General features: G+C 44.2%; 1 protein-coding gene across 6 annotated transcripts in view; it reads left to right on the forward strand.

Annotated features, from left to right (window-relative positions):
• Nucleotides 1-20,448, forward strand: part of LOC143808502 (saxiphilin-like) — a 119,521-nt gene extending 99,073 nt beyond the window's left edge. For all 6 annotated transcript variants that reach the window (XM_077291239.1, XM_077291240.1, XM_077291242.1 and 3 more), the window contains 4 exons: nucleotides 2,379-2,443; nucleotides 7,469-7,653; nucleotides 19,587-19,788; nucleotides 20,315-20,448. In XM_077291239.1, the coding sequence (XP_077147354.1) occupies nucleotides 2,379-2,443; nucleotides 7,469-7,653; nucleotides 19,587-19,788; nucleotides 20,315-20,346 (484 nt within the window). In that variant the 3' untranslated portion in view covers nucleotides 20,347-20,448. The remainder of the gene's footprint in view (nucleotides 1-2,378; nucleotides 2,444-7,468; nucleotides 7,654-19,586; nucleotides 19,789-20,314) is intronic.
• Nucleotides 20,449-20,731: the final 283 nt, after the last annotated feature.

Consider the following 20,731-nt stretch of genomic DNA (forward strand, 5'->3'; position numbering starts at 1 on the left):
AAGCAACGCAGGAACTACGGAAGTTGATTACGGAGACATTTTGGCGTATTGAACGCGTAGTACGGACGTATAATACGTGGCGTATTGTCTTACGCCAAGTGTGACCCCAGCCTTAGAGTGAGCAAAAAGAGTAACACATGATGTCTAGGCAAAGAGTGTTGTAAACAGAATAAATCTCAAGCCACAGAACTACTCACCATGGTATACTCCTTGCTATGCTCACGGGAGCTCTCTTAGATCATTACTAGCTTGAGATTCCATCACAACCAGTGACTTACACATGCCTTTGTATTTAGCAATGGGCATTTTTTTTAAATGTCTGAACAACTTTTTTAACCATGTGAAACAAGGTTACATATTTTTTTTATCCGTACAGCCACGTGGATCATTTTCTTTCTTTTTTTTGGCCATATTGGCAAATCTGTCTGATGATGATCTGATGCAAATTGGTTTGGGAAGTAAGAAAGCACAGCAGCACTATGCATAAGTTTAGGCCATGTGAAAACACAGAAGAAAAACATTAAAAACATTAAAAAAAAAATCTTTTTTTTTTAAACTTATGGAAATGAATGAAAATGAAGGTTCTTAACGCATAAATTGGCCAATTCATGTATGCCCACGGCAAAGTGACCTCTCTCTCTGATGGGTCCCTGTTCTACTGTATATGCCTCTCTTGGGCTATCAACCTACAATTATGTACACTCATGTCTCTCTCGGGTTTAGCCTACAATTTATGGGCAGGTAGAACTGATTACGGCCACCCGCAGGTCGATGGGAGGAGTGCAAAATCAGGCTGGAGGCAGCCAACATCCAATAGTTAAATATACAGAAAAACCTGACCAGCCCCTCCTAAGTGTGAACATGTGCAAGCTGCCAGACTGCATTATATAGAAAAAAGAAAGCACAGCAGCACTATGCATAAGTTTAGGCCATGTGAAAACACGGAAAAACATTAATTCCCTGTTTGGTGTCCGAAGGTGCCAAAACCCCTGGCTTTTGTCAGAGGGGGGAATATGTGACAGGTTCACTTTTGCTGTATGTGAGGGGAGATATGTGTAGCAAAGGTTGCTTTCCTGCGTGATGTGAAAGCCATAAGTGATATCGCCAGCATGATATGTGCTGAGAGTAATCCAGTCGCTATATGGGCCTGGCTTTCATGGTGGGTAGGTCAGAGATAAGCGTACCCACCATATCTCCAACTCCAAAGTGTGGCTGAAAGGAGTTAAATGTCCAGCTAGTTTTTTTTCTCTGTGTTGTGTGGAGGAAAGGAAGCCTCCATACTGCAGCGCCTGAGAGAGCTGCCATATGTGATGTCCCAGAAGTACTGGGCAGGACTGTGTATGAACCGTTTACTTTCTTTTGAGCCAGAAAGGCTGTTTTTTTCTGTTACCAGCTAAGTGAGCCGACCTCCCACAATACCTATTGTGGTACTTCAACTCACTTGGCGGTACATGTAGGTATAAAACAGGAACACTGTCTCTTTAAATGTTTGGTTGATTTGTAATATAGCAGCATAAACCAACAGGAAGGGGAAAGTAAACACAGCCCTTCAGGCAAAAAAACGGAAAACAATAAAGAAAACAAATTGCAATAACACAAACCATACGATTACGGGTAGCAGCCCACTCTGGAGCAACACAGGCTCAGTCTTTCCTTCTCCAGATACAAAACCACTGAAAATCCTCTCTCCAGCCTTGCTGAACCAAGACTGCCTCTGGAGCACAGCTATTTAAGCCCCAGAACACCCTGGGGTGGAGATAAGGTGGACATCCTCCTACCCGCTCTATGGATGTCGACATTAAAGCCATCCCATTATGAAAATGAGCTTAAACCCCTCCCAGCACTTATTGTGATGGAGGAAAATAATCTGGATTTAACATCACTGATGCCATTAAACGCAGTGAGACATATCTCCACTCCAGTACTTTACCAGTGACTTTGTCACACTATAGCATGGCGGTTGTAAATCTAATCCCCAGACAGTTCCCAAACTAAAACAGCAAATTGAATTGAAATTGACATCCAGAATATGTAACATAAGGCGCTGGAGAAGACATTCCCAAGCAGGGTAAGAGGAGCTCAACTTTGCAGAGTAGCTGGTGGGAACCACTCTCCTGTACTGGATAAGTCCATGAAACAGAAGAAAATATATCCCAGCATCATCTTTTTGAATTACATTTACATTTACCTCGACTTTGTGGTGAGCTGATTTTTTTTTTTCTTTTTTTTTTTTTCTTAATGGAAAAGTTCACCATTTTTCCATTATCTGTGTCACTGTACAAACCACACAAGGGGAAACTGTTCTATTATTCATGTCTCACCTGGTAACTTACATCTTTATTACTTTAGCTCAGTTAAACTTTTCCCTTTGATTTTAGGTGTTTGGTGGAGAAGGGAGATGTGGCGTTCGTGCTGCACACTGCTGTATATGAAAATACAGATGGTAAGAAACCTGTGACTGTGGCTATCATCACTTCTCACAAACAAGCCATGAGGCAGACGAGTCGAGAAGTCTGGGGTAAAATACCAAGAGTGTATGTCAAAGGCAGAGGGATGAAAAAATGGGTCGTCTGAGCTCAGAAGTCCAAAGTGGTAGCGGATCGAGACAATGGGGCTAGGTAAATGAATAGTTAAAAGGCAAGGTCAGAGATCAGGCAGCAAAAGATCAGGACAGTAGAACACAAAAACACAAGGGACGCACACTACCAGCAAAGCTATGACTGGCAATGGTCTGACTATTGCCAGTCAGGTAAATAGCCAGGCAATCACCCATTAAGGTGACACCTGGAGGAAGCTTAGCAGAGCAGGCATGATTGGGCTGCTGGGCACTCCTATATTAGCATGGGGATGGTCAGCATGCCCCAGCCCCTGGTTGTGTGGCAGAACTATCGTATACACAACAATGACAACCCAGCACACCCCTGCCATCTATTGGGCAGCATGGATAACCACCAAAAGAGCCTAGCAATAGCTTTCTGCTTAGCTTTGACCCCATGGTGACCACTCAAGGCAGAATCATGAAACTCTTTGTAACAGATGCAATCTTAAGTAAACAGGCACAAATAATTTGGACTCTGAAGTAGCGGAAGGGGCCAAAGACTGGACTTTATGGATTTCCATCCAATGGAGGATGGAGGTTCTGGGGGTAAAACTGAATCAAGATTGTGTGATAATGTGTCAGCAATCACATTTTTGGACACCAGCCTGATTGTGAATGAGAAATAGAATCTGGAGAAAAAGAAATACCATCTGCACTGTCTTGTAGTTAACCGTTTAGCTGATTCAATATAAGTTAAATTTTTATGATCAGTGACCACAGTTACTTGATGAATCGTCCTCTCCGAATAAATGCCTGAATTTTTCAAAGGCTAATTAAACAGCGAGTAACTCACAATTCCCAACATCATAATTTCTTTCAGCAGATGAAAATTTTCTAGAGAAAAATGCACATGGCCACAAATTAGTCAGAGTTTTGGAACCCTGAGATAATGCACCCCATACCCCGACTTCCAAAGCATAACCCTTCGAAATGAACAGTTCTTGGAGATCGTGTTGGATTAGGACTGGAGCACACATGAAGCACTCTTTCAATTTCTTAAATGCCCCAATAGTATCTGATGAGCAAACCTTAATATTCGTCTCTTTACACGTGAGGTCAGTAAGATGCTTAACAATCTGAGAAGAACCCCTAATAAAGTTTCTAGGTTCTAGTTGGCTGAATCCAAACAATTATGACCTTCGCCTTTGCTGGAACCATATTAAACCCTTCAGCCAATACACTAAACCCCAAGAATTACATTTATTGAACAGAAAAAATGCATTTCTCTAATTTAGCAAACAAATAATTCTCTCTCAATTTTCTTCGTACAAGACGGACATGTTCATGGTAAGAATCCAGATCAGGCAAATACATTTAAATATCAAGTTAAACCATAATGTATCTTCCAATACAATCTAAAAAAAATGTAATTTATAAAGTTTTGAAATGATGGTGCATGCCAAGATTGTGAAATAGACCTTAGATATTTTTCCACCGTGCACCCATCTAGAGGTGTATCAATTGTAAGCCCCTCTAAGATCAAGTTAAGAAAACCACTTTTTCCCCATAAGCTGATTATATAGGTCAGGTTCGAGTGGTAGTGGGTAAGTATTCTTAATCGTGATTTTCATCAATTCTCGGAAATCGAGGCTTTCACACAGACCACCATATTTCTTTTTTACAAAGAAAAGTGCGGCAGCTAGCGGGGAGGAAGAAGTAAGGATATGACCTTTCTGTAAACGTTTGTTAACATAGTTTTTCATGGCATTAAGTACAGGCCCAGACAAATTGTTAAGGCGAATTTAGGAAATTTGGCATTAAGGACAAGATTAATAGTGCAATTAAAGGCACGATGGGGAGGTAGTATCTCTTCCCTTTTTTCCAAAATCACATCTTACATGCCTTTCAGGTACCCCAACAGACCCTCCAGACTAGCAGAGCATGTTTATACAGAACCTAGACATTTCTTGACCCATTACAGAACCATAACAATTGAGGCTTCACTTAAAGGTGTTGTCCGGTCTAAAATGATAAGTCTGCAGTCACTCTGTGTGACTGCAAACTTATGACTTGACCAAGGTCATGTACTGTGTGCTGCAAGGATTAGCCGGTTTCTGAGCCAGGTCTGGCAGGTACATATGCGATATGCATACTCCTGGCCAGAACCCATCTAGTGGGTACAGCCTTGCTTCACACGCTTGTATAGAGAGAGGCCGTGCCGTGTCTATTGACGCATCAGTCCGGTGGGGGTGGCTATCAAGCGGACATGGCCTCAGTCAATACAAGTGTATGGAGCAAGGCAGCGTCCACTAGATGGATTCAGGCCGGGAGTATGCATAACGCATACGTACCCACCGGTCCCAGCCCAGAAACTGGTGAATCCTCACAGCGCACAGTGCGTGCGCTCGGGAGATTCCTAAGTTTGCAGTCACACAGAGTGAGTGCAGAATTATCAATTTGGAGCAGACAACCCTTTAACAATATCCTTCTGACACCAATCAATAACAGGACTGAGAATAAGCAGCCATGGAAGCCCCAGTTCCAGCCCAGCAGATATATTATCCAAAACAAAACCGGTGATGGATTTTGAGTGAAGTGCTCCTACATGGAGAGTGAATTCCACGGTTACCAGTTTACCAAGATTCTGAAGTAACGGTGTCTTGTCAATTTTTGAAAATTTTAAGGGGTCTTTCCAAACTAACTGTCCCTAATCCTACTTTCAGAACCAGCTTTGAATCAAAGTTTGCTGCAGACCCACAGTCAATGAAAGTCAATACAGATAACACCTGGTGCTTGAAAAATAAAACCACATTAAGCAGTATGTTTTCAGGGGAGTAAAAAGTTACCTTGAAGTCTGGGTAACTCCTTCGACAATCACCCAAATTCCTGATGTCTAGCTTGAGGGCTGGTTGGACAGTCCATTAGAAAATGTCCAGCGAGACTGCAGTTGAGACAGAGTCCAAGATTGCATCAACATTTCTTTTCTACAGCACAAGAATTGCCAGCTCCAACTTCCATTGGCTCCACGTCAGGAGAATGGACATGCTCACAGGGAATATAAAAAACATCCTGCCGCTTTCAACGCCTCTCACAAATTCTGCGATCCTTCCTTATGGCCTGGATCATGTCCTCCTCCAAATAACAAAAAGGAGCATAAAGAGCCAGAGCATCCTTAAGATTTTCGGAAAAGCCTGTATGGAATTGGCATCTGAGTGCCGCATCATTCCACTGAACTTCAGAGAACCATTGCTGGAACTCTGTACTATAGTCCTCAGCAGTGTGACTCTCCTGAATCAGGTTCATGATCTTTGCCTCAGCAACCTGAACTTTGTCTGACTCGTCATAAATTAAACTTGACATAAAACCACTTTGGGGCTTGTGTGCACAAAGAAAACTACCAGGTCCTAGGAACTCATCTCCTGACCGGGATCGCAGAATAAAAAAAATAGCTCACAGCTCTCCCTGAACACTCTAAACTGTTTTCTGTCTCCCGAAAATGTATCCGGAAAGCTCACTACAGGTTCAGGAGAGACCAACTGCACACCTGTGGGTACAGACATCGCAGTCACTGCCATGAGCAATGAGTTGGGGGGCACATTCTTCAAGTTAGACAGTTGACCCTGCAACTGGGACTGTGTCAATTCTAGGCTTCGGTGCTCTTTAATGATCCAGAATCATTTGGGTCAGATTCACCACCTGATCACAAAGCATACGAATAGGATTCCTACTGGTGAAAAAATGTATAACGCCAGTTGTAATGTGATATCGTCACTTCTCACGGACAAGCCATAAGGCAGAGGAGTCAAGAAATCTGGGGTCAAATACCGAGAGTGTACATCATAGACACAGTGGCAAGATAAAATAGAAAACAGGTCACAGTCCGAGGTCAGAACACCAAACCGGTAGCGGATAAAGACAAAGGGGCTAGGCAAGCGAATAGTCAAAAGGCAAGGTCTATGGTCAGGCAGCAAAAGATAAGAATAGTAGAGCAGACAAGCACAACACATGCACACCACCAAGCAAAGCAATGACTGGCAATGGTCTGACCATTACCAACCAGCTAGATAGCTAGGCAATCACCCAGAAAGGTGACACCTAGAGGAAGCCCAACAGACATGGCCTGATTGGGTTGCTGGACAATCCTAAATTAGCATGAGGATAGTCAACACGCCCCAGTACTTAGTTGGGAGGCTGGGCAATCTCATACACAATACTGACAGCCCTGCACACCTCTGCCATCTCTTCGGTGGCAGAGCTGTTACTCACTCTCACTGTGTTCCTAAGACACAGTAGGATATATTTAAAAAGTATAAAATGTTTAGTTACTTCTTAACAGCGCAGTCACGTGCCCCGTAACAGTATAACCACATGTTGCTCTAACATTGCTTTCTACAGGTTTTATTATTTGCACTTACTTATATTTTCAAATGATACATGAAGAAAGCATCAGAACAAGAAGTTACATTTTACAAATACATAACTTAGGCTACGTTCCCATGATCAGGAATTAGCTGCGCTTTGGAAGCAGTGTGTTTCCTCTGCGTCCAAACCGCAGCGTTCTAATCACACAGGTAAATCCACATTTTCAGTGAACAATGTGGATTTACCGCATCCAATACATTCAATTGTGGAAATTTCTGTTGCGGTGACTAGCATCTCCGCAAAAGAAAATAAAGGGTTGCGGCTTGTGAGCTTGCACCTCGGATGAGTTTACACTGCATCAAATAGAAACACAGTGGGCATGGGATTTCTATAAATCCCATCCACTCTGCTTGTATTGTAGGACACAGCGATTTGGACACAGCGCACTTCCAAAACTCTGGTGTTCCTGATCTTGGCATTTACCCTAAGACTGAATCTGACTGATATGGGTGATTATTTCTGTGCATTACTGGATAATGTTTACAAATGATGTTATTTGTTCTCCAGGTAAAAATACAGAACTTTGGGCAAAGGATTTAAAATCTACAGATTTTGAGTTGTTATGTCCTGATGGATCTCGTGCTCCTGTTAGTGACTACAAAAAATGCCACCTTATAGAAATCCCTCCTCAATCTATTTTTACCAGACCGGAGAGTCTCAGAGATGTTGTACGAATTACACTCAATCAGCAAGTAAGTGTCTGATACCACACTAGACAAGTTGCTGAGCCAATAAATGCAAAAATGCATTTCATCTCAGTGAAAAGTTGTGTATTTTGTACTTTGTTATACACCCGAGTTTTTCTATAGAATATACATTGTAGCATTATATTATATATTTATATTAGACTTTTCTTTTATAAACAGTTTACGCATGACAAAGATCCTTGTATCTAGTGTATGTTATTGTGTAACATTTCAGTTTTATAGGCTGTGTTCTGTTGGCACAGTAGATTGTGTAGTTATGAATCTGAAGCCCCTTTGAATCAGTGCAAATTTGTAACCGGGACCCAACTTACCATGTGCCACTGATAATACTAATGTCTGCTTATGTAGCAAAGGGCCTTTAGTTCACCTCAGGCACCTGGACCTAGATGTGACTGCAACCTCTACACCCTCTATGCTTATACAGCTGTATAGATTGTTCTGTATTATGATGATTTTAAAGTGTGATGTGTATACTAAAGGGGTTGTCGATTACTGAGATATGGCAATATTCAGCATTTTTACTGTACTGTAATAACACAATTAAACATTATTATTATTATTATATACAGTCAAGGACACAAGTTTTGAGACTTACAATAATGTTAGTTTTCACAAAGTTTGCTGCTTTAGATTTTATAATTGCAATTTGTATTAACTCTAGCTTGTTATGAAAAGTGATCAGATGAATTGCAAAGTCGTTTTTTTCCATTTAAATAAACTAAATCACAAATAACCCTTTTCTACTCAATTTTAGCTCTTTGACAAAATGGCTTGCTCATATCATTTCACTAATCTTCTCATTAGCTAAGGGTACTGTCACACTCTGCAACTTTCCAACGATCACAACCAGCGATACGACCTGGCCGTGATCGTTGGAAAGTCGTTGTGTGGTCGCTGGAGAGCTGTCACACAGACCGCTCTCCAGCGACCAACGATGCCGAAGGCCCCGGGTAACCAGGGTAAACATCGGGTTACTAAGCGCAGGGCCGCGCTTAGTAACCCGATGTTTACCCTGGTTACAATCGTAAAAGTAAAAAAAACAAACACTACATACTCACATTCCGGTGTCCGTCAGGTCCCTTGCAGTCTGCTTCCCGCTCTGACTGACTCCCGGCCATAAAGTGAAAGCAGATCACAGCGGTGACGTCACCGCTGTGCTCTGCTCTTACTTTCCGGCCGGCAGTCAGTCAGAGCGGGAAGCAGACTGCAAGGGACCTGACAGACACCGGAATGTGAGTATGTACTGTTTTTTTTTTTTTTTACTTTTACGACGGTAACCAGGGTAAACATCGGGTTACTAAGCGCGGCCCTGCGCTTAGTAACCCGATGTTTACCCTGGTTACAAGCGAACGCATCGTTGGATCGGTGTCACACACACCGATCCAACGATGACAGCGGGAGATCCAGCGACGAAAGAAAGTTCCAAACGATCTGCTACGACATACGATTCTCAGCAGGGTCCCTGATCGCTGCTGCGTGTCAGACGCAGCGATATCGTATGGATATCGCTGGAACGTCACGGATCGTACCGTCGTAGCGACAAAAGTGCCACTGTGAGACAGTACCCTAAGGATAAAGTGCTAACAAGGACAAGACAGCTGATATCACTGTTAGGGCTGGCGGAGCGCACCAAATAACAATAAGGAAGATATAAGGTGCGTTCGCAGCCCGGGTCCACCGCGCGGAGATGACACCTGCTGCTCGGTAATGGCGGACAGTATATGGCGGTATAATGTGAACACACATGGGTTAGCTTCACCCAGTATGTAAGGAGGCAAACCCTGTTGCGTCACAGGGCCGCAATACGCAGAGTGAACACTAGTATTAGGTCACAGGACTCTGCCTCAAGGACACAGGGTTAGCGTCCCTCTAGACCACTAGCGATCGGTGCCGCAACTGCGGTGCCAGGATATAAACTAAATAAAGATTTACCGCACAAAGTGCGTACAGCGCCGCTCTGGCAGAGGCCACTAACTACCCTATCTAGGGCCTGGAAATCGTACTAGTTGCACATGGCGCCGCACTGGCGGTCGCTGCTAATAGACGCAGTATGCTCGTGCCAAATGCTGGATGGCACAGTCTGGCGCTAGATAGCTCAATCATCCAAGTACTTTCAACAATGCTAGGGATGGATATGATTAGGAGCTTTCACCAGATTCAATCACACATCCACACACACACGAGTACAATTCTATGCTAGCGCATGGCCAAGCGGCCATGCAAACCTTTTATAGATGGAGTCTTCTGGGACCTTCCTAGAGGTCCAATTGGAGCCGCTACAGGACCTGAGCATGTGACCTCCGACCTCCAATGAGAGGTCTTCCCACCAGATGAAAAGCAGGACTTAGTCCTTGGAACGTCTGCTCGATGCTGATCAATACTTGTTACAAAGGCTGAGCCTGGGATGGCAGTTGTAACCAGATGCACAGTATCAGCTTGAGCAAGATGCTGGGATCGACGTCTCTGGTGAGCAGACTCCACTGCGGCTGGAGAAGAATGGGAGACCACAGAGGACATGGTTCGAGATTCCCCCTGTGCAGCGGTGGGAACTCAACACCTAACATTATCCCCCCTCCTAGGCCCCACTCCTTGTGCCTTGCTACGCTCAATTGCAGCAATGAGCTGAGGAGCCCAAATGTGCTCAATAGGCTCTCAGGTCCTGTCCTCTGGGCCATGACTCTTCCAATCCACCAGATAATACTTTTTGCATGCACCACCTTACACCCAACGATAGCATTCACCTCGTAATTGTCCGTGGACGAGCCCGATGTCCCAGCAGATGACTTGAAAAACTGAGATGTGTTTGGGTTTTAGGAGGAACCCATGAAAGGTGTCGTGATACCTAGGAGTGGAGGAAGGGCCAACCGATAGACCACTGGCTTGACTTGTTCCAAGACCTTAAAGGGATCAATGTAGCGAGGAGCAAACTTAGTGGATCAACTTGCAGCCCGATGTTCCGGGCGGAGAGCCACAGTAAGTCACCAGGAACAAAGGTCGGAGCAGGGTGCTGGTGTGCATCGGCGGAGACCCGCATTCTCTCCTTGGAGGCCCAGATGGCATCCTGTATGCAGTTCCAAATGTCACGTGCCTCCACCGCCCAGTCTGCTACCCTAGAATCGGTGGATGTCACTGGCATGGGCACAGGGACACGCGGATGCTGGCCGTAGTTAAGGAGGAATGGAGTCTGACCAGTGGAGTTGGCTACAACGTTATTCAGTGCCAACTCCGCCCATGGTAGCAAGGATGCCCAGTCATCCTGCCTGGCCGAAACAAAATGTTGCAGGTACGTGACCAGGGTCTGGTTGGCCCTCTCTACCAACCCATTTGTCTCAGGATGGTACGCTGAAGAGAGATTCAGCTCAATGCTGAGTAGACGACAGAGCTCTCTCCAGAACCGAGATGCAAACTGGGGACCCCGGTTACTGACAATTTTGTCTGGCATACCGTGTAGGTGGAAAACATGCTTAATAAACAATGTCGCCAAGGCGTGTGCAGAAGGTAGCCGTGGAAGGGGAACCAAGTGAACTATTTTGGAAAAATGGTCGGTGACTACCCACATAACGGTGCAGCTACAAGGCTTGGGTAAGCCCACCACAAAGTCCATCCCGACCATTTCCCAGGGCCTGTCTGCCACCGGCAGGGGTAAAGTAGCCCAGCAGGCCATTGCAGAGGAGACCGATTCTTGGCGCAGGAGACACATGCCCAAATATAGTCTCCGATATCACGGGCCATATGCAGCCACCAGTACGTCCTCACCAGGAGCTCAGATGTCCTCTTGGTCCCAAAATGTCCACCCACCCTGGACGAGTGAGCCCTAGAGAGAACCTCCGATTGCAAATTAGGTGGAAAAAGTCTTGCCCGGAGGCACAGACCAGGCGAAACCAGGGCCACAGTTCTCAGGCTCTCTGAAGGGACAATAAGCCGAGGCTCCTCTGATGATGATGATGATGACACTAAGGAGCCGGAGAGAGCGTTGGCACGAGTGTTCTTCTCCCTGGAGATAAAATGGAGGGTGAAGTGGAACTGACTGGGAGATGAACAGGGATCATCTGGCCTGGCGAGGGTTTAGCCGCTGGGCGGTTTGTAAATATACCAAATTTATGTGGTTGTTAAATACTTGGAAGGGATAGCGATTCCCCTCCAGGAGGGGTCTCCACTCTGAAAAGGCCAATTTCATGGCTAGCAACTCCCTGTCCCCGATGGAATAATTCCTCTCTGCCGCTGTGAAGGTCTTGGAGAAGAAGAAGCAAGAATGCTTCTGATCCTGAGTATCCTTCTGGAAGAGGACTGCTCCAGCACCGAAGGAAGAGGCATCCACCTCCAAGATAAATGGTTTATCAACATAAGTGCGCTAGCGAAGTGTGACTTGATAGAGAGGAAGGCCCTGGAGACCTCTTCCGGCCACAATTTGGTATTAGCTTCCTTCTTGGTGAGGGCAACCTGGGGAGCTACCAAAGTTGATATTCCTGCCAGTACATCACAGCCTGTAGCTTGGCAGGATCCATGGCCAATCCCTGGGCGGAGATGATATAGCCCAGAAAAGGCAAGGACTGCTCAAGCAAACACTTCTCCAACTTGGCATAGAGGGAGTTTGCCCGTAAGAGGTCAAAGACTTTGCAAACATCTCTCCGGTGGGAGTCTATATCTGGAGAGTAGATGAGAATATCATCCAGATAGACTACGACCGAGGTGGTGAGCATATCCCGGAAGATATCGTTCACAAAGTCTTGGAAAATGGCAGGGGCATTACAGAGCCTGAAGGGCATCACCAAGTATTCATAGTGCCCGTCCCTGGTGTTAAATACCGTCTTCCATTCATCCCGCTCACGGAATCAGGTTGTATAACTCAATCACTCAAATCAGGTTGTAAGCAGCCCGCAGGTCAAGCTTAGTAAATATCCTCGCCCCCCACAACCTATCGAAGAGCTCAGGTATAAGTGACAGAGGGTACTTATTCTTAACGGTTATGGCATTAAGACTATGTAGTCTATGCCGGGACGTAATTCTCCATTCGTCTTCTGCGCGAAGAAGAACCCAGCCCCTGTGGGTGACACTGACTTCCTAATGAATCCTCTTGTCAGATTCTCCTCGATGTACTGAGACATTGCCTCTGTCTCCGGGAGAGATAACGGGTAGACTCAACCCAGGGGAGGCTCAGCACCAGGCAAGAGGTCAATAGGACAGTCATAGGGGTGGTGAGGTGGTAGGGTCTCCGCAGCTCTCTTGGAGAACACATCTGCATAGGAGCAATAGTGCTTGGGGAGAGAGGAAAGATCTGCGAGTACCTCAGTAGTAGCAACCTGAACGCACTCCCTCTGACATCTACCCTCGCAAGATTCACTCCATCCCAAAATTCTCCATGTGGACCATGCTATATGAGGGGAGTGGTACCGTAGCCAAAGTATCCCTTACAGGACCTCATCATTTCCCTCGGGAATGACAAGTAAAGAGATAATCTCCTGATGTGATGGTGACATAGAAAGAGTAAATGGGATGGTCTGGTGTGTTATCTGTGAGGGCAGTGTCACTGGTTTGGTGAGCATCACCAGGGGTATTGCGTGCTGTTGGGCAAAGGCAGAAGACATGAAGTTGCCCTCCGCCCTGGAGGCCTCCAACCAAATGCACTAGCAGGGTGCAGCGGATGCTCTGCATTGCCTGTGTGAACAACGCCACATATAGACTATTATCTCTTATCTGTTTGTGCACTAATGCCAAACAGCCAACACTGGATTGAAAGTGGTTGTTTCATTGGTATTTTTTGCACCTGTGTGTTTGCCATCATTAATCGGGTCCGCTGCACCCTGCTAGTGCATTTGGTTGGAGGCTTCAGCAGGTAAACATCTCTGCTTTTTTCTCTGTGACTTTTTTCAATTTTTTGGAGGATTTCTAAGTCCTCTTTTTGTGTCGGTGAGATTTTATTCTATGTTTAGCGTTAGGACTGGCAAAACGTAAGGACCCTTGACGCGGGTTGCCAGCTTACATATTAAGGCCCCAATATAAACTAATACCTTGATATGTGGGGTTTTTTGCACTTTATCTTTCAGGGTGCAGTCGGACCAAGATGGCTCTGTAAACTGTTGGCCTCTGTTCGCACAGCATGCATTTTGTAGCACTGGGCGGCCCGCCTGTATGTGCATTAGTAATAGGCTGTAAACCAGATGCTCTGCATTGCCTGTGTGAACCACGCCACATACAAACTATTATCTCTTATCTTTCTGTGCACTAATGCCAAACAGCAAACACTGGATTGAAAGTGGTTGTTTCATCTGTATTCTTTGCATCTGTGTGTTTACCATCATTAACCCCTTTACCCCCAAGGGTGGTTTGCACGTTAATGACAGGGCCAATTTTTACAATTCTGACCACTGTCCCTTTATGAGGTTATAACTCTGGAACGCTTCAACGGATCCCGGTGATTCTGACATTGTTTTCTCGTGACATATTGTACTTCATGATAGTGATAAAATTTCTTTGATATTACCTGCGTTTATTTGTGAAAAAAACAGAAATTTGGCGAAAATTTTGAAAATTTCGCAATTTTTCAACTTTGAATTTTTATGCAGTAAAATCACAGAGATATGTCACACAAAATACTTAATAAGTAACATTTCCCACATGTCTACTTTACATCAGCACAATTTTGGAACCAAAAATTTTTTTTGTTAGGGAGTTATAAGGGTTAAAAGTTGACCAGCAATTTCTCATTTTTACAACACCATTTTTTTTAGGGACCACATCTCATTTGAAGTCATTTTGAGGGGTCTATATGATAGAAAATACCCAAGTGTGACACCATTCTAAAAACTGCACCTCTCAAGGTGCTCAAAACCACATTCAAGAAGTTTATTAACCCTTCAGGTGTTTCACAGGAATTTTTGGAGTGTTTAAATAAAAATGAACATTTAACTTTTTTTCACAAAAAATTTACTTCAGCTCCAATTTGTTTTATTTTACCAAGGGTAACAGGAGAAAATGGACCCCAAAAGTTGTTGTACAATTTGTCCTGAGTACGCCGATACCCCATATGTGGGAGTAAACCACTGTTTGGGCGCATGGCAGAGCTCGGAAGCGAAGGAGCGCCATTTGACTTTTCAATGCAAAATTGACTGGAATTGAGATGGGACGCCATGTTGCGTTTGGAGAGCCCCTGATGTGCCTAAACATTGAAACCCCCCACAAGTGACACCCTTTTGGAAAGTAGACCCCTAAGGAACTTATCTAGATGTGTGGTGAGCACTTTGACCCATTAAGTGATTCACAGAAGTTTATAATGCAGAGCCGTAAAAATAAAAAATCATATTTTTTCACAACAATGATCTTTTCACCCCCAATTTTTTATTTTCCCAAGGGTAAGAGAAGAAATTGGACCCCAAAAGTTGTTGTCCAATTTGTCCTGAGTACGCCGATACCCCATATGTGGGGGTAAACCACTGTTTGGGTGCATGGCAGAGCTTGGAAGGGAAGGAGCGCCATTTGACTTTTCAATGCAAAATTGACTGGAATTGAGATGGGACGCCATGTTGCGTTTGGAGAGCCACTAATGTGACTAAACATTGAAACCCCCACAAGTGACACCATATTGGAAACTAGACCCCCCCAAGTGACACCATATTGGAAACTAGACCCCCTAAGGAACTTATCTAGATGTGTTGTGAGAACTTTGAACCCCCAAGTGTTTCACTACAGTTTATAACGCAGAGCCGTGAAAATAAAAAATCTTTTTTTCTCCACAAAAATTATTTTTTAGCCCCCAGTTTTGTATTTTCCCAAGGGTAACAGGAGAAATTGGACCCGAAAAGTTGTTGTCCAATGTGTCCTGTGTACGCTGATACCCCATCTGTTTGGGCACACGGGAGAGCTCGGAAGGGAAGGAGCACTGTTTTACTTTTTCAACGCAGAATTGGCTGGAATTGAGATCGGACGCCATGTCACGTTTGGAGAGCCCCGGATGTACCTAAACAGTGAAAAAACCCCAATTATAACTGAAACCCTAATCCAAACACATCCCTAACCCTAATCCCAAAGGTAACCCTAACCACACCCCTAACTTTAATCCCAACCCTAAACCCAACCATAAATGTAATCCAAACCCTAACCCTAACTTTAGCCCCAACCCTAACTGTAGCCCTAACCCTAGCCCTAACCCTAGCCCTAACCCTAGCCCTAACCCTAGCCCTAACGCTAGCCCTAACCCTAGCCCTAACCCTAGCCCTAACTTTAGCCCTAACCCTAGCCCTAACCCTAGCCCTAACCCTAACCGGAAAATGGAAATAAATACATTTTTTTAATTTTTTAATTTTTATCTAACTAAGGGTGTGATGAAGGGGGGTTTGATTTACTTTAATAGCGGGTTTTTTAGCGGATTTTTATGATTGGCAGCCGTCACACACTGAAAGACGCTTTTTATTGCAAAAAATATTTTTTGAGTTACCACATTTTGAGAGCTATAATTTTTCCATATTTTGGTCCACAGAGTCATATGAGGTCTTGTTTATTGCGTGACGAGTTGTCGTTTTTATTTGTAACATTTTTGGGCACGTGACATTTTTTGATCGCTTTTTATTCCGATTTTTGTGAGGCAGAATGACCAAAAAACAGCTATTCATGAATTTCTTTTGGGGGAGGCGTTTATACCATTCCGCGTTTGGTAAAATGGATAAAGCAGTTTTATTCTTCGGGTCAGTACGATTACAGCGATACCTCATTTATATCATTTTTTTATGTTTTGGTGCTTTTATGCGATAAAAACTATTTTATAGAAAAAATAATTATGTTTGCATCGCTTTATTCTGAGGACTATAACTTTTTTCTTTTTTCTTTGATGATGCTGTATGGTGGCTCATTTTTTGCGGGACAAGATGATGTTTTCAGCGGTACCATGGTTATTTATATCCGTCTTTTTGATCGCGTGTTATTCCACTTTTTATTTGGCGGTATGATAATAAAGCGTTGTTTTTTGCCTCGTTTTTTTTTTTTTCCGGTGTTCACTGAAGGGGTTAACTAGTGGGACAGTTTTATAGGTCGGGTCTCTACGGATGCGGCGATACTAAATATGTGTACTTTTATTGTTTGGTTTTTTTTATTTAGATAATGAAATGTATTTATAGGAACCATATATTTTTTTTTTTTTTTTTTTTTTTTACACATGTGAATTTTTTTTTTTTTACACTATAACATTGCCCCAGGGGGGGCATGATGTTATAGTGTAAGATCGCCGATCTGACACTTTGCTGTGCACTGTGTCAGATCGGCGATCTGACGTGCACAGCTCCTGGAGGCTTCCCGGCGCCTGCTCTGAGCAGGCGCAGTGAAGCCACCTCCCTGCAGGACCCGGATGCCACGGCCATCTTGGATCCGGGCCTGCTGCATGGAGGAGAAGGTAAGAGACCCTTGGAGCAACGCAATTACATCGCGTTGCTCCGGGGGTCTCAGGGAAGCCCACAGGGAGCCCCTCCCTGCGCGATGCTTCCCTATACCGCCGGAACACTGCGACCATGTTTGATCGCAGTGTGCCGGAGGCTAATGTGCCGGGGGTGGTCCGTGACCGCTCCTGGCACATAGTGCCGGATGTCAGCTGCGATAGTCAGCTGACACCCGGCCGCAATCGGCCGCGCTCCCCCTGTGAACGCGGCCGATCGCGCTGGATGTACTATCCGTCGGTGGTCATACGGGCCCATCCCACCTCGACGGGATAGTACGTCCGATGTCAGAAAGGGGTTAATCGGATCCCCTGCACCCTGCTAGTGCATTTGGTTAGATTGAATAATAAGAGCAGAATGGTTGCTTTAAAAGGAGGCTTGCACTTGAAATCACTGTCTTATGTTAGTCATGGTTACCTTCAAGGAAAAATGTGCAGTATAGTGAGAAGGCTGCTTGGCAACAACTGTTGGCACAATTATTAGAAAATGGAAGAAACCCAAGATGACTGTCCATCTTCCTCAGTCTGGGGCTCCGTGCAAGGTCTCACCTCGTGAACTAAAGATGATACTGGGAAAAGTCAGAAATCAGCCCAGAACTACATGTGAAGACCTGGTCAATGACTTGAAGAGAGCGGTGACCACAGTCTCAAACATAACCATTAGTAACACACTGTGTCATCAAAGATTAAAATCCTGCAGGACACGCAAGTTCCCCTGCTCAGGCCAGCACATTTCCAGGCCCTTTGAAGTTTGCCAGTGACCATCTGGATGATCCAGAGGAGATCTCAACCCAATAGAAAATCTTTGGAGGGAGCTGAAACTCAATGTTGCCCAGTGACAGCTCGAAACCTGAAAGATCTGGAGAAGATCTGTATGGGGTATTGAGCCCAAATCCCTGCTGCAGCGTGTACAAACTTGGTCCAGAACAACAGGAAACTTCTGACCTCTGTAATTGCAAACAAAGCTTTCTGTACCAAATATTAAGTTTTGTTTTTCTATTGTATCAAATACTTAATTCATGCAATAAAATGCAAATTAATTATGTAAAAATCATACAATGTGATTTTCTGGTTTTATTTTTAGTTCCTGTCTCTCACAGTTGAAGTGTACCTGAGTCGCCCACCAGGGCAATGGGGATACTCGGTACCGGGTTCGGTCACTCTTAAAGGGGATGTCACGGTGGCTGCGACCCGGTCCGTGGCCCTGGGACTCAATTAAAGAGGAAAGGTCTTTTAAGGGGTATTGTGAAAGTCTATATCCGTGACGCCACCTGTGGTTCTCGGTCAGTAGGTACTGATGCCGCTTAAAGGGGTCCTCTGGGGTGATGGTATGGCGGTTGGATGGTGACGCTTCCCACAGGTGAAGCGGGGTCCCCAGGGCTCCCAAGGAGTGTGGCAAGGGTGTTGTATGCCGGCAAATAAGTGGAGGACACAAGTTGTAAAGTCTTTACCTGGTTTACTGGAGATAGTAGTCCACAGTCCAGGGTACCAGGCATGGATGGTGATGTGGTCCGGCCGGCTTGGAGGCAAAGGTGATCCCTCTCCCAGGTGAGGTCCGTAAACCTTTTCTACTTGTGCTAAGGTGACGAGTTCCCTGCTGCTTGTAGCTTGCTGGCAAGGAATCCTCGCTCTCCTGTCCTGGGACAGTTGCCTGCACGGTAGGCAGTTTGAGCCTTTTTATACGGTCTCTACTATGACCCGGGCTCTTAGAGTACTGCTGTACCTCAGGCTTGGTGCGGGCAGTTAACGGGTATTCTAGTGCCCTCCAGTTCTGCTATGTGTCTTAAAGTCGCACAAAAGCCTCGGGCTCCCGGTACACGGTTTCTGCACTTTGGCTCAGAGGGTGCCCGGTCAAAGTTCCCCTCTGAGCCCTGTTCCTCTCCTGTGCTCCTTTCCTCAATGCTTCACTGCATACAACAGCCCTTCAGGTTCTCTCTCTTTCCAGAGGCTGCAGCTCCCACGTGGCTACTAGGCATCTCTTTCTGTTCTCTGTTCCAGACTTCCTTCTGTCTCCGTGTCTCTCTCAGACATACTAACTAACTCCTCCTCCAGACAAGGATACTTAAAGCTGAGGGAAGCTCCCCGGAATCTGGGTCCCGAGCTCCCCTTCCTGGCCTGGATTCAGAATGTGTTGCATGTGTGTGCTTACCTGGTAAAGAGAATCCTCCTTGCCTCCACGCATGATATCACCCTCCCCGAAAGGAAGGTAACATCACTGTAACAACCGGTTACCTGGGGTGTTATGATAAAAATTGCAGACCTCGCCATTCTTTGTAGGTGGGAAAACTTACAAAATTACTTATTTTCCCCACTGTACAACAATGTTTTCATTGAGAATACTGTGCTTTGTGGCCTTAGTTATTGAATTATACAAAGTGATTTGGATGTAATATATCCGGTGTAGGTGCCTGTTGTTACATTTTTACTTTCCTTTTGGTGCATTAGTTAAATGTGGTAATATTCTGATATCCTTCTAATCTCAACATTTGCTTCTGTTTAGTCTCTCTATGGACGGAAAGGATTTCAGAAGGACATATTTCAGTTGTTTTCTTCAAGTCACGGCCAAAACCTCCTCTTCAGTGATCGCACACAATGCTTGGTTGAGTTTGACCGAATGCTGGATAGAGATATTATGGATGATGTAATCAGCAAACCCTTATACAAAGTTTTGTACAAAGATAACAATTGCTTAGCCAACTCAGGTACATATTTTGATTAATCATCTCTTCACATTACAAAATATAGTGACTGAAAATTTGATAAACTATTTGCTTTATTATTTGTCAAATATTTTCTCAAATGCCATGATAGGATGTACAAAATTTGGTCAGATTTGTAATATGTATAAAACAAATACCCTATTTAGTCTTGAAAGAACAGGGACTGACATAAAAAAATATATATTTCTAGTTGAAAGTTTACAATACAATTATTATAAGGTCTGAACTGCCATTTTGGGACATGATGAATTTACACTTCTTGGTAAAAAATCGAAACAACTGGGGACCTCACTGTTCCAATAATCTCTGTGGAATATATAATTTATGTCGGCAGTTGAAATGACTAATGGAGCGACAGGTCAGTAAGATCCATTACAATCAGTCAAAACCCATAAATCATCAGTCCTGCGAAGACACTGGACACAAATGGAAGGTCTCATGTTTCTATTAGAGCAGATGTGAATGATGTTTAATATGAAAATAATTTTCCCTCTTTTTGTATCTACAGCGTTGGCCTCTGCTTGCTCGTTCCACCAGTGAGAAGATACAGGACATTTGGTCATCGACCTGCCACCATTCTACAACTATAAGTTGTTTTTATGTTACAAATTCCAGTGTTTCAAATAAAGAATTTGAATCTACCAAATGTTTTTATTTCTTTATAGAGCACATAAATCTTATGAGCACATTAACAAGGGTGACTTGCTGCTAAACAATATTTTTTCATATCAAATCTATTAAATTAGCTTATTGGAAAAAGAAAAAAACAGGCCATATTTACTACTGGTGCTGCATCAGAATTCTGGCATAAGTTGTGCCTTCTTTTTCTGTCAGTTCAAGGTACAGTCACCAAATTAATATGAATTAGTGCAACAAACAAAAAGGATGCATACCCTCACTAGGCAAATACACATGTGGTCAAAAT

This window comes from Ranitomeya variabilis, chromosome 2 (genome assembly GCF_051348905.1).
Source record: "Ranitomeya variabilis isolate aRanVar5 chromosome 2, aRanVar5.hap1, whole genome shotgun sequence".
NCBI lineage: Eukaryota > Metazoa > Chordata > Amphibia > Anura > Dendrobatidae > Ranitomeya > Ranitomeya variabilis.